This window comes from Prosopis cineraria, unplaced genomic scaffold, assembly GCF_029017545.1.
Source record: "Prosopis cineraria cultivar Desert tree isolate PC_DT_omini unplaced genomic scaffold, ASM2901754v1 PC8, whole genome shotgun sequence".
Lineage (NCBI taxonomy): Eukaryota > Viridiplantae > Streptophyta > Magnoliopsida > Fabales > Fabaceae > Prosopis > Prosopis cineraria.
In genome coordinates, this window is record NW_026555339.1 from 9806152 (window position 1) to 9831741 (window position 25590).

The 25590-nt window shown below is 35.8% G+C and overlaps 2 protein-coding genes across 2 annotated transcripts; both read right to left on the bottom strand.

Annotated features, from left to right (window-relative positions):
• Nucleotides 1–15944: 15944 nt before the first annotated feature.
• LOC129318268 (MDIS1-interacting receptor like kinase 2-like) lies at nucleotides 15945–21669 on the bottom strand. The gene is made up of 3 exons (XM_054962970.1): nucleotides 21084–21669; nucleotides 16549–17716; nucleotides 15945–16467 (listed from the first exon to the last, which is right to left on the bottom strand). Exons 2-3 carry the CDS (start codon nucleotides 17516–17518, stop codon nucleotides 16112–16114), a joined length of 1326 nt encoding a protein of 441 aa, XP_054818945.1. The 5' UTR covers nucleotides 17519–17716; nucleotides 21084–21669; the 3' UTR covers nucleotides 15945–16111.
• LOC129317271 (probable leucine-rich repeat receptor-like protein kinase At1g35710) lies at nucleotides 21459–22864 on the bottom strand. Its single transcript, XM_054961632.1, has one exon. The coding sequence runs from the start codon at nucleotides 22862–22864 to the stop codon at nucleotides 21728–21730; it is 1137 nt and encodes a 378-aa protein (XP_054817607.1). The 3' UTR covers nucleotides 21459–21727.
• Nucleotides 22865–25590: the final 2726 nt, after the last annotated feature.

A 25590-nucleotide genomic window follows, 5' to 3' on the forward strand; every position in this document is an offset into this window, starting at 1 on the left:
CAGCTGGATGGAGATGGAGCAAGAGTTCCACATCCAGCTCTATAAAGCAGAGCCAGAAGTCAGTGTAGCAGAACTCTACAAGCTCACACAACGGGCTGGAGAGACTGCAGACCAATACTTGGTGAGGTTCAAACGTCTGAGGAGCAGGTGCCACGTGTCACTTCTAGGAACTGAATTTGTCAAGCTGGCATAAGCAATACTGGATATAAAGCTCCGAAAGAAATTCCAGGCAATGGAATTTTGAGATTTCTATAAACTCGCGGTCAAGAATAATATTTCTAAAAGCTTAATAAATGATAGAGCACAATGGCGTCTTGCAATCCATGTAGCCGACCCCACCTAGTGGGATAAAGGCTTGTTGTTGTTGTTGTTGTTGTTGTTGTTGTATAAACTCGCGGTCAAGGTGTGGGGTTATGAGGAACTACTCAAAGAAGAGGACCATCACCAATGGACTACAGCTGGGACCTATTTTGGGGACCTAGGCATAGCAGTGGTAGAACTGAAGAATATTGGTAACTACACATGCCCGGCTTTGGTAAGGAAAGCTGGAGAACTACCCAAAAGACCGAACACAGTCCAGTATACCTTCAATACTACTAAAATAGAGAAAATTTTTGATTCCCTCCTCAAGGAAAACTTCATCTCCCTGCCCATGGATCATAAGATTCTTTCGAAGGAAGAACAGAGAGGAAAGGAATATTGTAAGTATCATGACTCGTGGAGCCACAGCATTAAGGCATGCTGAGGATTCAAAAACATCATCCAGGACTGGATCAATAAGGGAGTTTTGAAATTCCCTAAAGAAGAATCCATGGTGGTAGACAAGGACTTGTTTCCCTCATTTGCTATGGTCAACATGGTAGAAATAACCTCTGGCAAACGATGGCTCAGGAAAAGTGATAGGAGACCTTGGAACATTGGGAACAGGGGTGAAGTAACTCAAGGAAACTCTAAGACAGTATGGGACTACCTAGGGAAGCCTACAAGGTAGTCCAGTAATAACAGGACGTCTAAATGAGATATAAGCCCGGAGGGGCAGGACATGAGAAGCCCGGATGGCTTCAAAGTAGTTTGAGATCGCTTGAGGGAAATCCATAATAGAGACAGTCAATAAAAAAGGAAGAAAAATGGCAAATAACCTTCAGGATGGGATGTTGGCCCAGGGGGATTAGTGATGATAGAACCAGATGGATCTAAAGTGGTTTGGGACCGCTTAGGGGAACCATATGAAAGATTTAACTTCTTTATAAAGTACACAGCACCCCCTGGATCAAGCGAACCATTCACAGGAACACCAACAGGCTGGGACATAGGCCTCGATAGCCTACCGCTACCACTGTTAACGCCATTAGAAAATAGCACAGAGCTCCCTTCAAAACCAAAAGCCACTAATGGCTCGGGTAAGTTTGTTACACCGCCTGGCAACATACCGCTTCTGAAATAGAGAGTTGTAAGGCACAAGAAGTTCTTAGCTACCTTGAGAAGAACCCAGAAGCAATGTCTTCAATGAAAATGGGCTACACAGAGCTACCTTGAACAGTAAAAAATTAAGGTACAGGATAGCCCTAACATTCAGCAGGAGGCTAGCCCCAACATTCAGCAGGAGGCTAGCAAGTTCAGAAGGAAGTCCACCAAGGATCAGGATGAAGGAAGCAAGGCCGAAAATCAAAAAAAGGGGACCATTCACGTTGGAGAGATACCGCTTAACCTCAGGTGCGTGGTCTCATTAACACTACCCTCTCAATTTCGATCTATTATTAGCAATACCTAAGGCCAGCAGAAGCAGGACTCTTTGGGGCCGACACAGACAGGCTTGTATTAGTATTGCCCAATGGAGGCAAGAGAAGAAGGAGAGTACGAGCCTATAAGCATGCAGGCACAGAATGAAGAAATTGCAGATCCTGTCTGCCAAATTACTTTGCAAGCAATAGAAGAAAAACTAAAGCAAGTTGTCCTGGAAAAACCTAATGCGAAGATGACACAACACCTAAAACCTTTATATATCAGGGTATATTTTGATAGGAGACCAATGACTAGGGTCCTTGTTGACAATGGCTCAACGGTGAACATTCTGGTAACTCGCAAGATGATCAAGATGGAATGAGAGAAGCACAATCTGATGTTGACTAAGGTATCAGTGGTAGGGTTTATTGGGTCCGCATCCAAGGTCCTCGGCACACTATCGTTGATGGTTGATGTTGGGACCAAGTCATCACTGATGGCCTTTTTCATAATTAGTACCACAGCAAAATACCAGGCCCTTCTAGGACGGGATTGAATCCATGCCAATGAATGCGTACCCTCTTCACTGCACTAGATGCTCCTCATATGGAAAGGAGAGGAGGTAGAAGTGGTCTGGGCTGAAGACAAGCCATTCATAGCAGCTCCTGACTTCATGGATGTAAGGTATTATGACACTGATATGGGCCCATTTACATTCCAAAAGGCTCAAGGAATCCTCTCACGTAGAACAACAACGGACGTTATAGTGGCTCTAACCTCACAAAGGTGCGAGCCTGTCATAGAACTGATTGATGATTAAAACAAACAAAGGAAAGGCCGTAGCAGCCATGGCCATCTAAAAGTTATGGTTGCATAATATAAAGAGAAACTAGAAGACTATGGACCCGAGATCTATGGGGCCAAAGTTGTATATAAAGATGAGACCCAGAAGGTAGCACAACTGCATGAGCTAGACCCTACACCTCTAAAATTCAAAACATAGCCCCAGAGGTCTAAGATCCACTAGAAAAAGTAAACCTCAGATCCCCAGAAGAGCTGAGGATCACATTCATTAGCTCACTGCTAGATAAAGCACAGAAGGATGCCATCAAGTTAACATTGTTGGAATTCAAGGACTGCTTTGCATGAGACTATAATGAAATGTCAGGACTGGCTAGGCAGCTGGTCGAACACAAGCTTCCTATAAAGGCAAACTATAAACAACACCAACAGCCCACCAGGAGAATGTTCATAGAAGTGGAGCTACGAGTAAAGGAGGAGATCAAATGCCTCCTACAGGCTGAATTTATACGGCCCTGCAGGTATGCTCAGTGGCTCTGAAACATAGTCCCAGTAATCAAGAAGAATGGGAAATTGTGAATTTACGTATATTTCTGAAACATAAACACGGCCACACCTAAAGACGTGTATGCAATGCCTATTGCAGACAAGTTAATAGATGCTGGGGCCGAAAATGCTTTATTGTCATTTATGGATTGCTTCTCCAAATAAAATCAAATATTTATCATAAAAGAAGACATTCACAAGACTGCTTTCAGGTGTCCGGGCTCCATTGGAACATTTAAATGGGTAGTTATGCCCTTTGGTCTGAAAAATGTCGGGGCCACCTACCAGTGGGCTATGAATGCCATCTTTCATGATATGATAGGGAAGCATGTAGAAGTATACATAGATGATATAATGATAAAATCCAAGAAGGCACATGATCATATTGAACATTTGAGGATGAGTTTCCTCTGAATGAGGGAGGTCGGCCTTAAGTTAAACCCACTAAAGTGTGCCTTCGGTGTAACCGTAAGTAACTTCCTTGGATTCCTGGTCTATAGAAGAGGAATTGAAGTAGATCGAAATAAAGCACGGGCCATCTTAAAGGCAAGTGCACCGAGCAATAAGAAAGAACTTCAAAGGTTCTTGAGGTAGGTCAATTATCTTAGGCATTTTATCCTAAACCTCGCAAGGAAAATGAAGGAGTTTTTTAAACTTTTAAAACTTAAAAATGTCGAGGAATTCACCTGGGCCGGACACCATCAGGCGGCCTTTGACAAGATTAAAGAACATTTAACAGAACCTTCAATCTTAACAGCCCCGAGGGAGAACACCCCAGTTTTATTATATTTAGCTTCTACCACCACGTCCATAGGTTGTATATTAGCCCAAAATGTTGATAGGGGACATGAGCAGGCGGTCTATTATTTAAGTAGGTGTTTAACTCCTACTGAGGCTAGATACTCAGTTGTAGAAATAGCATGTTTAGCAATATATTATGCATGTATTAAGTTAAGGCATTATATAATAAACGCAGTTGTGTATGTGGTTTCTCATTCTGATTTAATTAAGTACATGCTTAATCAACCAGTCATGACGGGCCATATGGGGAAATGGAGCTTGGCCTTGGCAGAATTTTCTTTAATATTCTTGTCTCAAAAATCAGTTAAGGGCTAAGCATTAACGGACTTCCTGGCTGATTATCCCTCAGCCGAGCTCCCTGAAGATAAGCGGGAACTACCTATGTTCTCAATAGATTCGGGGCCCTAGGTGCTTAAGTTTGATGGATCTAGTATTGAACAGGAATCTGGGGCCGATATAGTGATAACCTCTCCTGCAGGGATAACAATGATACTATCTCTTCAATTAAATTTTGAGTGCACTAACAACCAGGAAAAATATGAAGCACTGCTCACAGGGCTTGAGATTCTTCAAGAAATGAAGGACCGTGATATGGTCATAGAGAAGGATTCTCAATTAGTCATCAAACAATTAACTGGCGAATACAAATACATGAGCCTGGCTCTAGTGATGTATTATGCTGGGGCTTCCCAGATTCTAGAAGAGTTCAAAACAGTGATGCTGATTTACATTCCCCAAGCTTAAAACTGGGAAGCTAATGAACTGGCTCAAATAGCATCAGGGCTAAGGTTGTCACCTAAACTCACTAAAAAAGTAATTGTGATGAAACGGAAAGAACATCCCTCAGTCGTTCAGCGTGGGTTGACAGTACAATGTAGTATGGTCTTGCAAGGGTTAGCCCAGGATTGGAGAGATGATTTTAAGAGTTATCTGTAAGATCCCAATCAACATTACCCTTACAGAACAAAGATACGCGCTCAACACTTTATTTTAATTGGAGATGACTTATATAGAAAAGGCCCCGATGGGTTATTGCTTAGATGTTTAGCCTTTATTAATTATATAGAGGTTTTAAGACAGGTACATGAGGGAGTCTGTAGGGCCCATTAGTTAGGGCTAAAAATACAATGGCTAGTGCAGAGGCATTGATACTATTGGCCATCGATGACAAAAGACTGCATTGAATACGCTAGAAGGTGTAAGAAATGTCAAACTCACGGGCTAACATAATAAGTGCCAGCATCAAACATGCATCCGATCATCAAACCATGACCTTTTCAAGGATGGGCCATGGATATAATAGGGAAAATCCTTCGGCCTCATCCAAGTGCCACTCATTCATCTTGATGGCCACAAATTATTTCACTAAGTGGGTCAAGGCTGTCCCTATAAAGAAAGTGAAATAGGGTGATGTCATTAACTTTGTATGTGAACAAATCATGTTTCGATTTGGGATTCCTCAGACAATTACAACAGACTAGGGGATGATGTTAACTACAAGTGAATTCAAGACCATCCTTAGAATTCTAAAGAAAATAATTGAAGAGAATCCTCAAGAATGGCACGAATGATTGCTCAAGACACTATGGACATACCGGACATCTAAAAGAAAAGCTACAGGCACGAGCCCGTATGTGTTAATATATAGGCATGAGGCCGTTTTATCTATGGAAACAGCAGTTCCCTTGCTACACATTGCAAGCAGTCCAGGAAGACCATCTGATGATTATAATAAAGCCATAATGAACAAGTTAATCCAGTTAGACAACATTCGCTTACAAGCACTTGATCATATGATCACCCAGAAGAAAGAAGTGTCAAGAATATATAATAAGAGGATATGACAGAAACACTTTTGTGTGGGCGAGATCGTATGAAAACTTGTGTTACCACTTGGTTCTAAAGACCGGACACTTGGTAAATTTTTGCCTAATTGGGAAGGATCATTCAAGGTAGACAAAGTACTTAAAGGGAACACGTACATGTTAGCTAGCATCGACGGGATTCCACACAAACAAGCCATAAATGGGAAATATTTAAAGAAATATTGGCTGTCATTATAATAAGAAAGTGATAAAGGACCCGAGGCCTCCAGGCATACAAGAGTCAAAGAAAGAAAAAAGAAAGGTTTGTTCTTTATTATTACATCTAAAATGTGTTACAAGGAATAAAGAATAAACAATAAAAAATAAATAAATGAATAAATATACATATGTACAAAGGTACATTATTTATAAAGGCTGCACATGAGCTCCCACATTGCCAAAGCCAAGTCCAGATCCGTAGAAAGGGTCTGATGGCGTGTAAGGATTGTCTTAAACTCAAGCATAGACTGAAGCTTAGCATCCAAAATGGCTCGTGCCTCATCCAAAACCTTGGTAGCAACTCTAGCTCGAGTTTTACTGGACCGTCTTTAGCTTCCACTTTCGCTAACTCTTCTTTGGCTGCTATGAGCTGGCGCCTTAAGTCTGCCACCTTAGTCTGTAATGCCTGAAGGTGATCAACACGAGGGGTAATCTCTTAGACCCGATCAATAGCAGCAGTTGTCCGGGTCTTGGCGGTCAAATATTCATCCTTCACTACCCAATTGTTCTTCAAATACTTGGAGGGGAGGGGGAGTTCTTTGCGGCACTGGCTGATGATGCCATAACATACCAGGACTTGAGCTCGTAAGAGCGCCAACTCAGACATGGAGACTGCCTTCTCCACAGCCTCGAGAGCCCAGATCATTTCCTTAAAGTTTTGTTCAAGGATAAGGAAGGGATCACAGCTAAGTTGGAATTGGACGACCCTCCAAGCATCTAATATAATGTTCGTTTCAAGGACACGAATGCGGGAGAAGAGGGTATCTGTAGGTACCACTTCCAGTACATCCAGTTGAAGAAAACAAAATAACATCAATAAAAGACCAAGACGAAACTGGGAGGACTAGAAAGAAAAGTAAATAGGACTATACCTAAATTAGGTCTACAAGTGCTTTATCTTTTTCATGGAAGGGGGAGGAGTGTGTGCAGACTGTGCCGCCGAGCGCAGAGCCTTCTCCATATGGCCCGTCAAAGTAGAGTTAGCTTGACCCCGTGCTGAGCCACCATGAGCAGAGACTAGAGCTATTAAAGCATTACTCACAAACTTTGTCTGCAACCTTTCAGAGCTCCTACCCTCTTGGATACTTAACAAGTAGGAGGGAAGGATCAGACTAAGTAGGGAGACCGTCTGGGGGCCACGGTAGTAGTAGGGTCTTGGACCCCAAACTCTAGTTGGTCACTTAAGGCGACAGCGAAAGCTTCTCCTTGATCGAGGGCAGCCCTGACGTCTTCTAAACCGCCTGGGGTTGCAGTGGATAGGGTAGCTCTCAGACTTTCATCACACTCTACAACCTCCTGAGCAACTTCGACTGGGTTCATAGGTGTAGGCTCAGGAATGGCAACAGCTTGGAAAGGGACTATCTGGAGATCGAGGCATTGGGTCTCTGTCTCTCCTTGTTAAATCAAACTCACCCTACCATCGTCGGAGTCTGCTGATAGGATCATCATCTGTTAGCACTTGTGTGTGTGCCTCCCCTTCTGAAGTGTGGGGCCGGTTAAGAGAGGGGTAGAAGTTAGTTATTTAAGAGGAGGGGGCATTGTCTTCTTCCTCCTCTTAACCTCAGGAGATGGGGACGGAGCCCACTTCTTCTTATCAAGAATATCTCCTCTGTTGGGAAGATTAGAGGAGCTCTTCTTGGTCCTAAATTTTTTAGAGACCGGGGGAACAAAAATTTAGGAGGAAGCATCATCTTGTTCCATCCCTTGGACCACAGTCCTTAAGGAAGGGGCCATCGGGGTCTCAAAAGCATTAGGGGTATCAATGTTGCCCCTTAAAAAGGTCATCAGTGTGTGAGGTTGTGTCCAATCACGGCCTACAAAAAATAAAGCAGGTTTAGTCTAAGGGAACAAAGTAAGAAGGGAAAAATTAAGATAAATACGGAGGAAATACTTACTAGTATATATCTTTATTATGCTTCTAAAGTACTGGGGCCACCATTTGTTGAAGCAGAGGCAAGCATCTCTATCTACAAGTTTCACCTTATACTGCCTCTAGGTTGGAAGTGGAACAGCTATCTGATCGATAGCCTCTCTATCTAGCAGCTCCAAGCTGATTTAGGGGGACAGGCCCTGAGGGATGTACTGGCTCACTCTAAACTGACCCACCACTAGCTGAGGATGACAAGACTTCAAGAATACTTTGAGAGACTTGGAGGAAGAGCCAGTGTACAGCAGCTACATCTTTCGAGGGGTGGTGGCTGAAAGGAAGACCTTATCCCTTACAGGGTTGGCGGGCTTGTTCTTCTTCTCCACTATATACTTATACCAAGTGGGAAGGCAGTGGTCAAGGATATTGAAAGCTTTTAAGGTCCTCTCCAAGGACTAGCTTTGCTAATAGAAGAACTCAAAGAAGTTCTTCGACTCCACCAACAGATGACCACCCAAAAGATAAGTAAAGGGGTGGTTGGCGCGGGAATCATCTAGGAAGGGCTCCTGCCGAAGGTTGAGAAAGTAGGCCATCATCCACAATTTTAAAAACTAGACGGGCTCATGAAAGTTGCTGAAGGGCTTCTTGAATAGTGACTCTCTCATACCATCGTAGAGTTGGCATATAAACATAGTCCCCAAGGCTATTTGGTTACCATAGAGCAGGGACTGGGTGATCCTCAAATACAACTGCACGGGCTTTCCTCCCCCTAGGGCCAGGATCCATTGGCTTAATAGGATCCATATAAAGACCAGGTGCTCTGTGGTGGTGACGGGCTCAGAGTCTGGCTTCTCAGAAACCAGCTTCATAATCTTTGTATAAGAGCTTGCAGCCCTGATCTTGCTCTCCAAATTAGCAGGGAGGGCGGTGTAGGAGTCGTGCTTCTCAGGGATTGCACAGAAGTTCTCCCCCCGGTGATGGGCAGCCCCAAGAACATGAAGACATCCCATAGTATGAGGGAGATTAGATTGAGCTTGAAGATAAAGGCGTTTCAGCCTGGAGGCCAGAAGCTGAGGAAGGCCGTTAGAAGGTCCACGGGGACGTCGACATCGGCTAAAGATAAACCCATCTCCTTCTACTAAGGCACATAATCTACCTTCAAACGCCTCACCTAGTTGACCCAAGCACAAGTAGACCGAGGCCAATTCCTGAGTTTTTTACAGGATAACTCAGGGAAAGGCGAGGTCATCTGGGCTAAGACCAAGTTGTGAATAGAGGTCAGTGGCTATGGATTTAGTTGTATGGGAGCAGTGACTTTCGACAGGTCAGAAGAAATTATTAGATACCTGACGTTGCTCTTGTTGGAGATTTAGAGACTCCAAGGCGAAGTGCTGGACAAAAAGGAAGCACGGTGAGAACACTTTTCAATAAAATAGAAGGGCTAAACATGAGAAGCGAGAAAGTTACCAAAAAGCCATTGATTCATGGAATGACGAATCCTCCTGAAAAGAAATGAATGATTATTAGAGGGGAAAACTAGTCTGAAGAGGAAAAAGAGTTTTTTATGTCACCAAATACATATCGTCACGAGCTTGCCTAGTTGGTTTACCAGGTTCCAGATGGTCACCAGAGAATCCAATAAACTACCAGCAAGATAAAAGAAGGTGCGGCAGCAGAGGAAATAGCAGAAGCGGATGAAGCCATTTGAGAGATAGGGTAAGAGAATGTAACAGACTAAAGACTTGAAGTTCAAGAAATGGAAAAGAAAGCAAGAGAAGTGACTAGCATCTGAAACGAGTTTATATTGGCGGAGGGCGCTCAAAAGCAAAGCGACGTTTCAATTTTTTCAAACGTGCCACTTCGCTTACGTTACCAGCCATTAGCATGCGGGGGGCATTTTTTAGGCTAAATATGAAATGTCGCTCAAATAGGTTACGAAGCTAGTTGGTTTGAGTAGTTGAAGCGTCAAGCCCAATATAAACAAAAGAGACTAACCCTGAAGCTCAATAAAGTCCACAACAAATAAACATGCCAAAATCCCGTCAGCTTAAATATCAGACCGTTGGAATGAAAACACAAATGTAAGTAATGCAAAAATCTATACCCAAGTAGTTTGGTGAAGCGGGTTGGTTATCAAAATGGAGAGACTGTGTCATAAGTTTCGTGGGATTCTTGATTTTTCGATAGAACGTGATAAGTCTCAAAGGAAAAGCTTCTGTTATTCAATGCTATAAATAGAAAGAAGAAAAATAAAGAAAAGTAGTCAACACTCAATCAAAACTCGCATATTTTACATTCATTAGCCCTTTTTTAGTTCTTAGTTTTTAATCTGTAACTTTTACACTTCAATCAAATTACACACTTGTTGTACCAAAGCTTTCTATCTTTTTACATCTGAGCGAACTGTGGTAAGGAAACTTGGGACCCTTTTCATTATCTATTGAGACTTAGCATCTTTGGCACGCGTAATATTTATTGTTCAAACCACGAACACATTATAATCATAAAAGTCCCACTACATAAATAAATGGCTGTGAAATTCTCAAGGACTTTGATGTAAATAAGGTGTCTTGGAATTAACCAAAATGCCCATGATTTGATAACGGTGTCCCTCTTTTCGTTAACTCAATTAGGGTAAATTGGTCATTGTGTGTCCGATCTTATTCTCAGGCTCTCAGCTATCTCTCTAGGGATCTCAACACCATTTGCTCATAAATGAGGAGACTTTTGAGTAATTAATTAGAATACTTATGAAGGACTTTGTACTAATTTTATTAACAAAATTTGACTATGATTACTGGGTTCTTTTTTTATTACTCACATCTATTTTCTTATAAGAATTTAAATAAATTATCTTTGGCAAATAAAATAAATAAAACAAATCAATATTTTGTTAAATAATGTTTACTGATGGTGAATTGAATTGAGATTTAGCAGAAAAAATACTGTTCTGAGTACTCATCATGGAAAGAATTACTCTAAAATTCTACTCAATATAATTAATTACTTCTAAGTCCATTCACTACTGAATTTAAAAAAATAATAAAACATTAATTAATTGTGTTGAGTAAGATTTGTATGTAATATCATATACTCCATCAGGCACTGTCCTAAATATAAAGTTTTCCCAACTAATTTGTAGAAATTAAGAAAAATAGGTAAGTCTATTCATTGTAATAAATGTATAGAAAATTTGTGACATTTTTTAAAAAGTCCCTGCCACTTAACTATGTATTAAAATTTAATATATAAAAATAAAAATGTTCTAATAAATAGAGGTATTATGGGAAGAAAAATTTAATAAATATCACGAGAGAATAAGACTTCTGTTAGGAATGAGAAATGACAACTCGACGAGATTACTAGAAGGACGATATATCTTAACTCAAAACTTCAAAGTTCAAGTTCACTTAAATGGAAAAATAAATATTTTACAATGATACAGTGGAGCTTTTAAGTGTAGCAAATAAATATCTATCTCCATTATATATAATATTTCCCTCCAGCAAGTTCCACCACCTCCTTGTTTGGTTTACTGAAAGAATTTTTTATGGAAATGAAATAAGAAAGGAAATGAGAAATGCATGGTATATGAAAATTAGAGGAAAATGAATGGAAAAGGAAAAAAGAATAGAAGCAGAGTTTTAAAAATATGCTTGATATAAAAATTGCAATTCTCAAAAAGCATTGGGAAATATTACAATTACCTACTTTTCAATTATACTTTCATAAAAATCTATCAAAAATCACATACGTTTTATTTTATAAATCATGATTTTAGTTTATAATCGATTTTGACCTGTGTGAGGCGTTTGGATATAGTATGCATGGTAAGAAAACTTTAGTTAAAGAGAAGAAATGACTCGATCAAAATGACGCTTCTTTGTTGACTCTAAAAGGAGAATCATAAGATGCTTATCCAAAAAAAAAAAAAAAAAAACAAGAAGAAGGAGAATCATATATAAGAGCATATAGTGTAACAGTAACTAGAATAGAATTGTAACGAAAATAATAATAAAAATAATTAAGATAACATGTTAGCATTTCCTGGAACTTAAGCATCACTCTAGGATTATTCTTAATTACAAAGGCGTATGGAAAAGCATTATTTAGAAAAGGAAAATTTCTTAAATAGCATTTAGATTGTTTGAGGAATTAGTGTCATTGTCGATTGTGGGGATTACTCATGGAAAGCTTCTTCTCCTCAAGTTATCTCTCAACTTAAATACTGTTTTCTCTCTTTGTTTTTCATATAGTTATCTCGCTAAGTCAAATTCAAGCATTGTTAAATCTAATTAAGAATAACTTTTGCGTTCATATGGACTAATATCTTTTCCAAAAATGTTGTATACATTCACACAGACTCAAATTTAAAATTTCATGATTAAACAGTTATAATTCCTTCTAATAGGATCAACGCTTGTTGGTTATTGTCTTTTTTGTAAATGTTCTTAGTTACTATATGACTGACACTCATAGCAGCGTATTCCTTGCCCATATCTCAGCTTTTTCATTCATTATTATAAAGTAAATATTATTAAACAATATATTGATTTATTACTTATTTTATCAGCCAAAAATATTTATTCCAACTATAACCTAATTATTATACATATACATAACAAAAAAGCATCATTTTTTATCTTTATTTCAACTTTCCATAGTCAATACAAAGCCTTGCTTTAGAACAAATTGCGAGTAAACGTTAAATTATTGAACTCATTTCTTAAACTCCATATAATATTTTTCATATTATATCAAGTTCCTTGCCCCACTGACTCTAACCATTATTATAGACTTATAGTATATCTATTTAATTTCTTTTAGTACTACTTCTTTTGAAAATTTTCCAAAGTGAGAAGACAAAAGTAGTGCGGTATGAGCTGTAAAGGCTAATTCTCCTTTTGATCTTTTTGTTTCCTATTGTCAATATCTGCGAGAACTTTCTAAAGTCTAATAATGTAAAGATGTCTGATACCCAAAAAACAAATTGCTCCTAGACTATCAAGAAGTTATAATTCTATGAACATGAAGAAACTTCACTTCATGGGGAGTGAAACTTCTGTTTTTTTATAGCTTATATGGTCCCCTTTTTCGCTTTTATTAAAGCAGTCTAGATTGGAAAATGAAGATTTATATGTCTAAAGGAAAAAGGACAAGGCGTGAATAAAATGTTGCCCATTCTTGGAGCATATTTTAACCCACCTTATCTCTTAAGAAGATGCTCTTCATATCGGGGGAAAATTAATTGTTTAGAATTCAATTTCCTCACATACAACTGCTCATCATTTCTCAAAAGTTTTATATATATATATATATATATATATTCTCTCTACTCCTTAATACAAGGCAAAGTTGGAGCAATTAATATTTTTCAATTTTACCCTTTATCTATTTATTTAATATCATTTGAATTACTAAACAATAATATAATATACTACCTCTGTCTCAAATTATAGGGCATTTTTTAATGAGTTTTTTCGTTTCAAAATATAAGACACTTTGAGTAGATTAATATTTTATTAAATGCACCACTTTCAATATTATCTTTCATCTCTTTATAATTAATTTTTTTGTCTCTTTTCTTTTTAATATATTAAATTATGGGTATTTTTAAAAGTTTATACTTTTGTTTTGGAAAGATAAGGTTGTTAAGTGTATTTAATGATGTTTATTGGTATGTAAAATTTTGTTTAAAAGTATTTTATAACTTGAGAAGGAGGGAGTAGTTATTAATTGTAAAGAAAGGACAACGTGAGAAAGTTATATTTTTTAACAATTTTAAAAATATAACTACAATTTTTTATATGCATGAAGTTGGTTAAATTTGCCTTTTATTAAGGACTAGAGGAAGTATATATTATATCTATATGTTTAAAACTTGTAAATACTGAACAAAAAATTTAGTATATAACACACTTGACTAGCATTACGATTGTACAAAACAAAACAAAAAAAATGGAAGAAAGAAAATTTGGATATGTCCAATAGTGGTGGTTACAACTCTTCAAGTGATTAAAACAAGGAAGAATGACAATTCAAGACCCTATAAAAAAATTAATATCAAATGAGCACATCATCTCAATTTAAATTCCTAGCATTCAGAATTGATCATGTTTCCATACTTAAATTCAGCATTGAAAATCTTTAAAAAGTTCTATATTATCACATTAACTTTTTATGAGGTCTTTAATTAGTTGTGTCATTCTCCATTAAAACAAATTAAAACTAGGTAAAAATAATTCTTAGATATTGATAAAAATGAAACCAAGAGATGGGTTGTTACAGATTCTTGACTTATCGGTCTCCCACTAATAAGCATATAATTATATATCCATTATATTAAGGAACTTGACAATTCTACAATGAGGACTTCTGCTTTAACACAGCCTTTATCACTTTTGGAATTAATTGTCAATACACTTCATTAGAAGAAAGTAAGTGAGGAAGGAAGGAAGGAAGGAAGATAGTCATAACTTTTTCCTTGATAATTATTAAAGCCTATTTGTGATTCATCACTTTATTTAAAGAGAAGTGACTCAATCAATTGACCTTATCTGTTGACTATAGCTAAATGGAGAATAGTAAGAGCAATATATTGAATAATGGTGCCAAGAATAATATCGCCACAAATATTATATTATGTTAGGGTTCTGAATGATAAGAATAACCATTCTTTACTAGCTTATTGTATGGGGTGTATTGTAATGAGCATGAATCAAGTATTATTCACAAATTATTGGGGATTCTGCCACTCTTCTAAAATTAGATTCTGATTCTAGAAGATTTTATCAGTCTCTCTTTCTTTGTATATTATCCCTTCATTTTTATCAAGTTCCTATCATATTGTAACATAGTTTATGCATTGATCATCTTTAAGTTAGGATGTTAATTAGTGCATTTTTCTCGTGGATAGTTTCTATTTTCTTTGTCTTGTCAATATATAGCAACCAATTAGAGGAGTACAAACATGATGTTTCATACTTTTTTATGCGTAAATAATGATCGTACAATATACAAAATATTTGTCAAAATTGCATAAAACCTATAGTAAGGATTTGTTTTATATCAAGAGTTAAGGAACATTTTACCTTTAATCTGTTTATTCAGGAGTACTGGGTATTCTAAATTATCAAAAGAAGGGTTAAGATAGAGTTGTAATTAATTAGAAAAATAATTATAACTATTTAAAATCTACATTAGCCAACAAAAATTAATTTCACTTAATTTGATGTCCGGAAGCAAAATCTAACACACAACTAAGGGAGTAGAAGTTTTATCTGGTTGCCTCTTAAATATTGTTGTTACTTGGTGAAGACATTTACTTTTCAGTTAGTTATTCAAAATCATTTCACTAAACTCTTCAATTTTGATTAACTCAAATTAAATGAAAATGGGAAACTAATAAATAATTGCAATCTGATTGATTCGTGAGAACGATCTTAACTCACCCCACTAGCTACTTAAACCTCTACGCATTTTCGGGTGTGCATCATTAGAGATTTCATATTCTGCACTGATGACTAATCACTACTATCAATATTGATTTATAGGCGATAAAATTTATAATAAATTATAATTATAATTAGTAAATTATGATTATATTCTAGCAATCAGCAATTGCACAGGAAAATATGTCTAGTTATTTTACCCTAGTTCATTTCTCACATACATAAATCAAAGAAGTTGAGAAAGTACATTCACACATCTGAGTGCACCCTTTATTTGAAGAATATTTTTACAACGTTTGGTGTAAGAAAATGTAAATAATTAATAATATTTGTATTCTAAGTGCTATAAATGTTATATTATATTTAAAAATTAATATGCCAAAACAAAGCTTATCGAGTGAAGTACCGAGTACACAGCGTATACAAAATAATTAAGAGGGTGAACACTCGTCTCACTCTAACTGCGCATTTCCAATTGCGTAATATTAATTTCAATAACTTTATATTTTCTTGGGGAAAAAAAAGCGTGCGATAGACTTAATCTTCTATGTTAGATATTTTACTTTTTAACTTTTGACTGAAAAAAATACTTAAATCTGACAAAACTATCATAGACATCCATATCATATATGTTGCAAGAGTTGCAAGATAATGCTGAAATCAAACGTGTTCACTTCAGGTTTATTCAAGCCCCAAACTGATCATACACATGATGAAAAGCCACAAGCTTATAATATAACAATAACAAGAAGCCTTGTTTTGAAACACAAACTTACAATATTTACATTAAAATGACAAGTGTAAGAATTTATACAGGCAGTCGCGCTTGCAAATCAAGTTCAATCCCGCATAAGTTGTCCAATTGTGATGGTGTGAAATTGATCTTCTGAATGAGATTTTGGTGGCTTCGCAAGTTCCTTAGACACTTGTTCCATGGTTGGACGAGACCGGGGATTCTCATTCAAGCAAGAAAATGCTATTTTTGCAACCAAGATCACCTCATCTAGAACTGGTTTTCTGAGTGGACAAAGTCGTGAGTCCAACACATCCTTCAACAAGAAGTCATCAGTGGTTGATTTGTCGGCCAAAGATATAACAAGCTCTGCAGGATGTGTCCCCATAATGATTTCTAAAGTCAACACTCCAAAGCTATAAATATCACATTTCTCGTTGGCTTGCATAATGAAAGCAATCTCTGCAATAGATTTAAAGTTATACATATCCATAATATATGAAAGAGGATTACTATGTTAAGAATAGTTTAAAAAGGTCTTACCTGGTGCAGCATACCCAAAAGTTCCAGCAAATGTGGTCATGTTGTTTGAGTCAGGGTTCAAAAACTTGACCGTTCCAAAGTCAGTGATGTGAGCTTCTTCATATTCCGAACTTAGAAGAATGTTCTTGCTTGATATGTCACAATGAACAATAGGGATTGAACAGCCATGATGCATATGGAATAATGCATTAGCCACACCTTTAACAGCATTCACCCTCTTATTCCAGCCAAACTCAGCGGCTTGTTTCTCATTCTTTAGTATGTTATCTAGGCTGCCACATTCCAGGAACTCATAAACCAAAATGGAGAATTGTGAATTGGAGTAAAACACATGCAGCTTCACAATGTTACGATGTTTGATCTCTGTCAAAGCTCGAATCTCACTTGTAAAAGCTTTCTGGTTGGAGATTTCCCCACTTGGTATTGGATGAAGCTTCTTTACAGCATAAACATCACCTGTAGGCAGCTCAGCTATATATACACTTCCCTGGCTTCCTTTCCCTATAAGATATTTGTCATCAAATTCCTCTGTGGCTTTGATGATATCTTGGTAAGTTACTTCTTTTTCAAGGCTCCCCACAAAATAAATCTCTTCTGGCGATGCTTCTTCATCTTTGCTTTTTGTTTTTATTGCTCTTTGATAAAAAATGTATAATGCTCCAACAAGTACTAATAGCAGTATGGCCAATGGGAGGAATATTATCAAGAACTTTCTGATCCTATGGCTCTGTCCATTTGGTTTGGGTTCGAGATCACCACATGGATTCAAACCACTGACGTTACCGCACAAGCCTTTATTATTCCTCAAAGCAGCGAAGTTTTGAAAGGCTTGATTTTTTGGAATGGGACCTTCTAATTGATTGTATGATATGTCAACAGTAGACAAAGCTGACATTGGACCGAAAATGGAAGAAATGGTGCCAGAGAGATGATTATGCGAGAGGTTCAATACTACCAACTTGGTTAACATTCCAAATGTTGCTGGTATTGTTCCAATCAGCAAATTGTCACTGAGATCAAGTTGTTCAAGTACTTGGAGTTCACGAAACTCAGGGGGAATGCTTTCATCAAATCTGTTTTTTGCTCAAATTCAAGACTATCAATCTTCGCATTTCTCCAACCTCTCTTGCGATTGAGCCATTGAAATTATTTGCAGCTAACTCCAAATCTGTAAGTTGACTAAGTGATCTTATTTCTGAGAGGATACTGCCTGAAAAGTTATTCTGGCTCAAAGAGAGTTGTGCCAACGAGGTCAACTTCCCTAGCTCCTTTGGAATTTGTCCAGACAAATGATTTGAAGACAAGTTCACCAAGCTTACTCGCCTCTCCTAGTTCTGGTGGTATACCACCAGAAAGCTCGTTATTATGAATAAACAGTTGTGTGAGGTTTGGACACTTGCCCCACGTGGATGAAAGGCGGCCATACAATTTATTGCCACTTAGATCAATGGAGTTCAAATAAGGATATACTCCAAAAGCATTTGTTATGTTATCAACTAACTGGTTATTATCAAGCCTGAGTCTTGTTAGACTAGAACAATTCTGCAAACTCGTTGGAATAGGACCGTTGAAATGGTTATCATTAGCAGAAAACCTATGCAATGTCACGTCTCGAAATATAGGAGTGACAAGTAAGGGATATACACTTTAACGTCGGTCCCTTAAAACCTCAATTAAGGAAAGTTCTAAAATAATATATTTGACTTACTATCTGCTTAATTATACACATGTAAATTTACTTTTCACACAATCAAAATATCAACTTTTTTTTTTTATAAAAGTTTTGACAGCACCTAACATATAAGTAGAATCTCTTAAAATCTTTACAATAAAAATTTTACAATTTATCCCCAGCAATATGGAGTTCCATTCCTCAACAATAGATAGAAAATATAACAAAAAAAATTAGGACCCTAGCTATAGTCTATGTGGAGCACCTAATTACATTTTCATGACATAATTCATAAATTCATATGTACATAAATAGGAAATATTTACAGAATAAATCTCTACCAAGCTTAGCAAAAATTCTCTCATTGGAAGCAGGACGTACAATGTCAGCTACACTATCTGAAACCAAAATAACTTTCTAGTGAATAACATCCCAACGATAAATAATTGAACATAAAATAAGGAACATTTGAAGCAATTATGTAAGTTAAATAGATAACGATTTTTATAAAAATATTTTAATAAATTCTAAAATAAGAGAAATTTTATATAACTTTAAATAAAATCTTAAACCATTTAATTTTCAAATCAAATGTCATTATTACTTGCTTTCAAAGAAGCAAATAAACTAAATAAATAATATTAAATAAATTACTAATTAAATCCCACAAGATATAAAATTACCAAGTAATCAAACTCATATTTGTAGGGATTTATCAGAACATGTAACAAACGTGGACACACAGTCCATGAGAGTAAATAACCAAACGCGGCTTATACCACGAAAACAAACTTGGACACTCAGTCCACGAGGGTAAATAACCAAACGCGGTCGAAACCACGAAACAAACGTGGACACATAATCTACGAGGGTAATGCTAATCAAACGCAGCTTGAAGTCACGAAACAAACGTGAGTACAATGCTCACGAATAACCATCCCTCCATTCCACGTGCATTGGCCATCGCACGGGACTAGCATCTCCTATAAACACCCTGCTAGCTAGGTATACCATGGCGCGCCAAGGGCTAACGGAACTGCCATTAGCAACTAGTGTTCTGTATACAATCCCTTTTAAAATCACTTTCAAACATACGAGAAAATCATCACTTTCAAGATACAATTCTCATTTTCAAAATCAAACTCACATGAATACTTTTAAACATTAAAACTTGCCAAAATCAAATTTCATATCCAATGCTCATACTTGCATTTATTGAATAATCAAAAATTTCAAAGTCGAACTCGTAAGAATCATTCTCTGTATCAATTCAATAATTTTCAGAATAAAAATCCCATAATTAAAATTCAAACTTGTATTTACTGATGAAATAAAATTATCAAATCCGGTATCTTTACAAAAATAAAATACTTTAATCAATAAAATATCCAATAATCACATTGTTGTTGAAAAAAAGAAATTTGTATAAAAATGTAATATTTCAATAAAATTTTATTGGAATATCAGTTGGGACGCTATCCACTTACCTGATAAACGCCCAAAATAATAGTTTGTGCCTCATAAACCTCTCAATTGTCCTTTAACTACTCTATTACCTAGATAAGAATAACAATAAATTTCTTTAACAATAACCCAAATAAATAAAACTACATCAATTATTCAATAACCTAATGTCTTGCCTAATGCATAACAAAGTTTGACTTATCCTTAAGCCATCAGTCGTTTAAAATATACATCCTTATTTTTATTTTTATTTTTCAAACCTAACATGTGCTTTTAGGCAAATTCCTTGATGATTTTCCTAACTTTAGTATAGAAAATAACTAGCTCTCGTATTGTCATGTAATCCATGATACCTTCATCCCACTTGGTTATCTCAATAGATTGAAATATCATCTCTTGTTCAAATACTTCCAATCACCAATTCTAAAATTTATGCCGCTTCCCAATAACTCAATTCCTCATTAACAATCAATTTAGACTCAAAAGAAAATCAAACCTCAATTTATTTATTTATTTATTTATTTATTTATTATTATTATTACTATTTCAATCCATTCAATACTTTACATGCTCACTTCTCTGTCCAATCATACAGCTTTCAAAAATTTAACTAATAATACATTAGCTTTATAATTGACAAAATCTCTTGTAACATTCAAATTAAACTCATAAGTAATTAGCGTCCGAACCAACTATGCTTTATGAGAATTATTGACATTTAAGAAAAAAAAATCATGAACAATCAAGACTTCCCCTAACAAACATTTATCCAATACCTTATAGGCACCGATATTCAAATTTTAATACTAAGTTCTTCTTTCATATTCGATCCTACAATTCCTTCAACATTTGTACAGCATCAATACATAACTTATTCAAGCATCCAAAGTTTATTCCCTCTACAAGATTAATATGATTTAAATACAATTCAAGCCCATGCTACTTTCTCTTCTTCCATGAACAAAATTCCAGCTTGCTTAATTGCACTGTGACTGCCTCCAAATAAATTCACACAGCACATTGAACAGAAAATAAATATAAATTTGCAGCAATCATTCTCTCACACACACATAGAATCAGCAAGGAGGAACAAATTACAACATCACCCATAAAAACACGCACACAGGGGATTCAACAGAGGGAAAAATTTTAAGCTGCTGCCCAAATTCAACCACGACAGAAATGGTATAAAAAGAAGAAACCAACAGAAACAACGGAGGTGGAAAATCATGAACCAACAATAGTGCCCACAGCCACACCGAACCAGTGAGAACAGCGATAATACAGGGAAGGAGAAAAATTTCGACAACCATGCTCAAAAGTGGAGATTCACGGCAAGCACAGATCAAGGAAAGAAAAAGATGAAATTCAACACAGAACAGGGGAGGGAAGAACTCACGGTTTGCACGACAACGCTGTGGTTCTGGGCGAACATCTCAGCAACAGCAAGCGGAATTCCTATTCTCATCAATACCATGTTGAATAGCAAAAGGACAGAGGTGCTGGATCGAATGACTTGAAGCTTCTGATCAATGGATCTCTCTTGCTCTCAGACGAAAGAAAAGTTCCGATAACACCCACGACAGAGAAACGAACAGAGGAGAAGGAGCAAAGAACAGAAGGGAAGGAGAATATCACTGGTGACCCACATCACCGATGATGAGCTGGACGGTGGAGTGAAGAGTTGGGATGGTCGAAATTTCTAGATGAAAAGTTGAAGTCTCTCTCTCCTCTGATTTGTAGCTCACCCGCAAAGAGGGTAACAAAAATAATATATATGAAAGTTGATGGAAAAATTTCAAATGAAGACCCATCAGATTTTTTTTTATTATTAATATTATATTCTAAAAAAAAGCGAAGGCATTTCAGCACTTTCTCCCAATAAAAGAAAATAAATTAACATTTAACTTAAATAAGATTCAAACTCTAAATCTCATTCAAACTCTAAATCTCCATATAAATAGTGAGTATCAATTTTGCTAAATTACTATTCCTCACTTATCCTAAAATTATGATAAATAAATTAATATTAATTAAAAAAATTTATTTAATTTTAAAATTTTGGGTCGCTACATGCAACGTCCCACTTTGACAAATTTGTTGTGGCAAAGGGCCAGTGAAATGATTATAACTCAGTTGTATGTTATACAAAGCTGTCAAATTATTCATTTCTTGTGGAAGTTGACCAGTGAGATTGTTGGCGCCCAAGATTAGGACGCTGAGCTTTGTCAAATTTCCTACAGTGGAAGGAATGGATCCTGAAAATTTGTTGTTTTGAAGATAGATCTCAGGCACATTGATCAAGTTACCAATGGATGAAGGAATTGGACCGGAAAAATTGTTCTCATGCAAGTCCAATTCTTTTAGGTTTGTTAGGTTTCCAATAAAGGGAGAGATTGGCCCCGACAGTCTATTAGAATACAAATAAATGACAGTGAGAGAATAGAGTTTCCAGAATCCATTAGGAATAGGACCCGAGAGATTGTTGTCATAAAGATAAATTTCTTGCAACTCGTTCAAGTTTCCAATTGATGATGGGATTCTACCTGACAGAGAGTTTTCTCCCAAATAAAGCTTCAAAAGATTACTTAACAATCCAATCTCTTCTGGAATGGCACCAGAAAGGGAGTTTCGGAGAAGCGATAGGAGCGTCAAATTCCTCAAATTGCCAATTTCTTGGGGAATTCGCTCGCTGAGTTTACATCCACCAAGATCAAGATTATTCAGGGTGGTTAGTTTCCCGATTTCAGGAGGGATGGGACCACTAAAAGAATTACCTGACAGTTGCAGCTTCAGAATACTGGACAAGTTACCAATTTGATGGGGTATGTTTCCATAAAATTTGTTGAAACTCAGATCAAAATTTTGCAGATTAGGAAAGGAAGTGAAGTTGAGACTCGCAAGAGTACCTTGTAGGTTGAGATTTCGTAGACTGATGTTGATCACGGACATGGATTCGTCACATGAAATTCCCTTCCAGTTCTGCCTGCAAGGGTTACTGTCATTCTTCCAAGAGGACAAGGTAGCTTTGCTTTCATCCTTAAGTTTGGATTTCCAGTTCAATAAAGCTTCTGCTTCGCTATGATCATCAGTAGCAGCATTTGCAAAGGAAGCAATACAGGAGAATATGCAGAGAATACACCATAATGCTAGCAGCTTAGTGGAATCTCTTTCAGGCATAGCTTTTGGTAAAATTTTGAATGGGGAATATCTTCAGAGATTGAATATTATGGTTGCACTTGTGAATGGTTGGCGCAGGTGAAGCTTGGGATGCACATCGATGCGGACCTTCTTTTATACTATGGATTCGCCCCAAGAAAGATTAATAAGCCTATGCTTTAATTTATTGGAGCTTTTGCTGCTGATAGCTTCTTTTCATGTTATATCCTATTTTAAGCGATATAAAGTAGATGATTTGGTTCTTTTAAAAAGTGTGGGAACAGAGGATATTGACGTGTTATTTTGGACACTAACTGTGTATATCTGCTTTAATTTATTAGTTAGGGATATCTCCAGGACAACCCCTGCATACCCTTCTATCTGAAGTCAAGAAACTCTCGTTGAGAGGGTGGAATGTGTTACTTAGGACTTGTTCATTTGTGTTCTCATATTTTATTTTTAAAAATTATTTTGCAATACAATCTTTAAAATTATTTTTAAAACGGAATAAAAAGAAAATTTGTTTAATTGTGTTAATTTAAAAATAGTTTTAGAATTAAAAAATTAGTCTATAATGATGGTTACTTGCGATTAATAGTAATGGTTTTTATTAGTTAAGGTGACTAAAGTTTTCAATAATAAATATAATATGATCCTCTAGTCTTATTTCTAGGGCATGAAGAAAAAATTTGGTCCTATTTGTATGGCACTTGCTAATTTTCAATGATTCTGTTTATATTTTTTCCTTCATTAAATATTTTGAATAAAAAATATCAATAATGAGATTTAAAAATATTTATTAGGGTAAAGGTGAATACTTATTAAATTTTAAGATAAAGTTAATAAAATTTAAATTTTTCTTGATTTCAGTGAAACATGCTGAAAGTGACTTATAAATAAGACTAGAGAGAGTATTTTGAAAATAAGAAAAATAAAATGAAAACAACTTCAAGATATTTCTAATTTTTTTTGGTTTCTAAAAAAAATGAGAACAATTTTAAAAACAATTATATTTGAAACACTTATTTAGACAAGTTTTTTAATTTTTTTAAAAACAAAAAATAATTTTTTTAAAATAGAAACAAAACATGCCCTTAATTTTTCTTGTAAAAAATTAGCTCAACGAAAGCAAAAAAATATATAAAAAATTCTTTAAGTTAATTATTAGATTTTTTTTTTCTAAAACTCCCTTCACTAAATTTGGGGTTCAAGAAGAGAAATTTGGAATTCATAGAAAAAATGTTAACAATTAATTGAGAAGAAATATGGGAAAAATTATGCTTCACAAAAATTTACCATTGTTGTTGGACCTAGCCCTCATTTTAGACCTTTCTGTAACCGGCCCCATGGACATGGCTTCCTCCATTTTGATATGTGTCAGGTTTAGTACTAGACCTTTTTCACAATAACTAGGTATGGTATCTTCTCATATTTTTTTGGGAACATAACAAGAAAGTTCAAAAGCTGGAAATTTATTATATTTATGTGCTGGACAAAATTTTCTTTACAATAAGCTATAAATATTAATTTAAATAGTTAGAATAAGAATTTCAACTACAAATTGAAAGTGATACTTAAACTGAAAGTCTTATTTACAATTATAATTCTTAAATTTATGACTATTTGAATCAATATATATAATTGATTTTTTTGATAAATTTAGTCAAGGACCAAACTATTATAAATTCACTATTGATTTTAATATCATTCTCCTTATTTTTTTTTTGGGCAAATAACTTCAAAATTCATGAATAAGGATTCTAAATACTCTAAGGCCCCATGAAATGGACAAACTAGCCCCAATCTTAAATCTTTTATTTTAAATATATTTTATGTTTAATTGCTAAAATACTCTTACTATTTTACTTCTTTTTAAAAAAATGTATCTACTACCAGCCACCAGAGCTCCAGTTGGTAGTTGGCAACCAAAGCCCACTGCCAGCATCGGCCAGGGAATTATTGGTCATGAGTTGGTGATGGGAGGCTTTGAGGGCACAATCTCTTAGATCCTAAAAGATTATAACACCAAAATGCACACAAATTGTTACGCCACAAGTATACAGGTTAATATATAATATGTTAGTGTGTCAAGATTGATCCCATCAGGAATCAAGCAAAATAGTGATTAGGTAACAAAGTTCTCACTTTTATTTAAGTTAAGCAAAACTAACTGAAATTGATTGAGTAACTAAAATTAAAATTGAATTTAATAAAATGCAACAAGATTCTTTATCCAACAACTGCTTAAGTAAAAAGCAACTTAGAGTCGTTAGTCCCTTATTAACTTCATAGACTCCATTTTAATCTAATTAGTTAATTAATTTTAATGCCAGTTTTATTAATTAAATCCACTAACAACCTCTCTTAAATTAATTATGTTATGTATAACACAATTATTCAAGAGTCAATTCAAACTAATAACACTCCACAAATGATTAGATGGGGCAATTAGATATATGTAAATCCTAATTACAAATTAGATAAAAATATAATTCCATGTTATTCAATCTAATGGTCCAAATAAAATTTCCCTTTATTAAAAAAAAAAGAAATCCCAACACACAAAATCCCATGTAGGGATATTGGGACATAAAATTCAAATTTTGCTTATTTTTAATCTTTACTTACAAACAGTATTTTGACTCTTGATTTAGACCGTCTTACATATAACATATAATTTTAGCTCAAGTAATTAATTCATTTCAATAGGATGCTATCAATTCTCCCTTCTCATTTTCCAAAGCACT